Source organism: Galeopterus variegatus, unplaced genomic scaffold (genome assembly GCF_000696425.1).
Source record: "Galeopterus variegatus unplaced genomic scaffold, G_variegatus-3.0.2 Scaffold4061, whole genome shotgun sequence".
Lineage (NCBI taxonomy): Eukaryota > Metazoa > Chordata > Mammalia > Dermoptera > Cynocephalidae > Galeopterus > Galeopterus variegatus.
The window spans coordinates 118,155-121,131 of record NW_007730172.1 but is presented as its reverse complement, the minus strand read 5'-3'; the positions used below and the strand labels follow the sequence as shown (position 1 = coordinate 121,131).

Sequence of the window (2,977 nt, the reverse complement as noted above, 5' to 3'; positions counted from 1 at the left end):
TATGTGCAAAATCGTATTGTCTGGCAGTTCAAGGAGTTGAGAAACTTGGATTCTTTTTCATAGACATCTTGCTTTTCCTTCAAAAGGAAAGAAAACATTTTAGTGCTAGTTCTAGATAATTTATATATGACCATGAGAAGACTTGTTCCTCATACAACTGAAGTAGATCACACCGTTATAAAAGTACCAAGTTTCCTTTTGAGTGTTTTGAACTAAGAAGTTACTTTGCGAAAGAAGCTATAAGCAGGAAATCCACTTGGATTCAAGGCTTCATTATATACAATCATCCCACTAACATTCTTAGGGGAACTATGCTGGATGCTGAGATTGTAACAATAAGAAAAGTTACTGACTTTCAGATACAGCAGAAAGATCAAACCAAAAAATGTAACACAATGATTTTTTAAAATCCTGCAGTATTTTAACTGCTAAATAGACAACAAAGTGCTTTGAAAAGACAGAAGAGGAAACAACAGAGAACACGTAGAATACTATGTTCTCAATAAGTTTCTGATAATGCTGGGTGTGTATTTCTTTAAAATCCTGCAGTATTTTAACTGCTAAATAGACAACAAAGTGCTTTGAAAAGACAGAAGAGGAAACAATAGAGAACACGTAGAATACTATGTTCTCAATAAGTTTCTGATAATGCTGGGTGTGTATTTCTTGAGCTGAGCATGCCAACACAATTCCTAGGCTTCCTCAACGAAGACATTTGTAGAGACCTCACAGCTCCTTAGGGAAGCCTAAACAATTTTGTCACCAGCACAAATACTATGGCTGTTCTTTTGTCCATCACCTCGACCTATAGCCTGATGCCAAGGAGCAGGTGAATACACTGGACTCCCAGGGGATGTGACTCCCAGTGTGCACAGTCACCTCTCTGCTACTGCTCACACATACCCAGAAGAAAGGGATCTTCGGCTGTAAGGGAAAGAGATATTCTGCCATGATGACTTTCTTAAATTGAAAATGTATTTTGTGTGTGTGTATGCATATGTAGATAAAAACATTTGAATATGCGTGGAGAACGATGGGGAGGATACAATCCAACTGTAGCAACACCCAGCCCCAGGAAGACAAATAGGAGGAAGAACATGGAGGTAAAATTTATACAATTCCACATTATTTGAACTTTTAACGTTGAGCATGATACCCTTATAATTTTTAAATTTCAATAATTATGCTTGAAATTGGTGGGGAAAAGAGTAGTTTCCAAGCCAACCTGAATGCTGTTGATAGATGAGGAGAGATCCCATACTTTGAGCTCACCAGCTACTGATACCACCAAGAGAGAATCTTCTGTAAAAAGAAAAAAGGTCACCTATAAGTTGACTGCTACTATCACTTCTTGCTGAAAAATTCATTTTGTAGTCATTTAAGAACTATGCAGGGCTGTGTAGGTGGGAAATATTCAGCTTTTTTTTTTTTAATGAAAAAATAAACATTTCACATCATGTTCCAAATTTGTTTTAAAATCTCAAAATCATCCTTACGTATAAAGAGAATATCACTAAAAGCAGAACCACATTACAAATCATCATGTTGGGAATATTAAACCTTCCTATGTCAGAAATAAAAAAGGGACCAGCTTCCATTTGCCTGTGTAGTCACTCTTTACAGAAACTGAATTCCCCTCATTATTCCATCCACAAGATACAGCAGGAAAAAAGTTCTAAGAGTCCTGCTGATCTACAACAAAAACCTGCTCATAATTCTTAAAATATGCTGAGCAGAACTGGGTCATGGAAACACAGATTCTCCTCTTTTCACTTCCGTTTAACCTCTCAATGACTTTCCAATGACTTGGGTATTCTCAATTTTTCTTGATCTGGTTTAGAGTGTCATCCTTAACTACAGGTAAACATAAAGCATTCTGAACTCTTGCCCCCAAATTAACAAATATTTCAAACATAGATATTTTTACATGTCCTTAATGTTACGATTACCTTGAACTCTCATGGAGTGAACAATGCACATGCAGTTGACCCAATCTGGAGACTGAGATGATGTAAAAGAGTGAACAACAGCCAAAGTTCTGGCATCAATGATAAGGACATCTTGATATTCTCCACAGCACAGAAGCCAGCCTTCTCCTGTCATCCGGAATGAGCAGTGGTAATACTATGCAAACAGAATTCAAAGCAAACTTAATTATCACTAGAAATTGACATAATTTTGGCTGTGTTAAAGACGTCTCTGGATTTTAGTTTTAGCATCTGTTCAATTAAAGTATTAGACTGAAAAGCAGCTGAAATCTCTTTTAGTTCAATTACTCTCCACTCCTAAAGTGTTGATTTTACACTTCAGTATCACTTATATTTTATCAGTTTTCAGGAGAAAGGGGGATCTTTTGGAAAGAAGAAATCCTATTCCAAATCTCGTAATTCTCACAAGTATATTATTACTGGAGTGCTATTTAGAACTAAACAACACACAATAAAACCCAGATTCCTTACCTTACCAACATTGCTACACATTAAGAAGGAATAAAAGTAATAGGGCATTTGAGGAGTTCTTTTGCCAGATAAGTTTTGGGAATGGCTTTTATTAAAGACCAAGGGGTACATTCTACTCTTAACAAGCTCTCTCACTATGAAGGGTTTTGGTCCCAGAGAATAGAAAGGAGCTTGTGAGAATAGAAAGGAGCAAGCCAACAGCACTAAAAGCAATGTGTAAAAAAAAATAAATTAGGGCCGGCCTGGTGGCGCACTGCGCTAGTGCGCCGCTTGGGAAGCGCGGAGGCGCTCCCACCGAGGGTTCGGATCCCACATACAGACCGGTTCCCGCTCACTGGCTGAGCGAGGCGCGGGGGCAATGCCGAGGGTTGCGATCCCGTTGCCAGTCCCGGTCCGGTGCGGGGGCGACACTGAGGGTTGCGATCCGTTGCCGGACACGGAAAAAGACAAAAAAAAAAATTAAAAAAATAAATAAATAAATTAAATAAATAAATAAATATATATATATATATATATAT

The 2,977-nt window shown here is 37.9% G+C and overlaps 1 protein-coding gene across 1 annotated transcript in view; it reads right to left on the bottom strand.

Moving 5' to 3' along the window:
• The window catches only part of WDR72 (WD repeat domain 72), a gene marked incomplete at its 3' end in the record, with an annotated part of 55,534 nt that overhangs the window by 34,906 nt on the left and 17,651 nt on the right, over positions 1-2,977 (bottom strand). The window contains exons 4-6 of the mRNA XM_008586639.1: positions 1,950-2,124; positions 1,226-1,302; positions 4-77 (exon numbers count right to left, since the gene is read on the bottom strand). Of these exons, the coding sequence (XP_008584861.1) occupies positions 4-77; positions 1,226-1,302; positions 1,950-2,124 (326 nt within the window). The remainder of the gene's footprint in view (positions 1-3; positions 78-1,225; positions 1,303-1,949; positions 2,125-2,977) is intronic.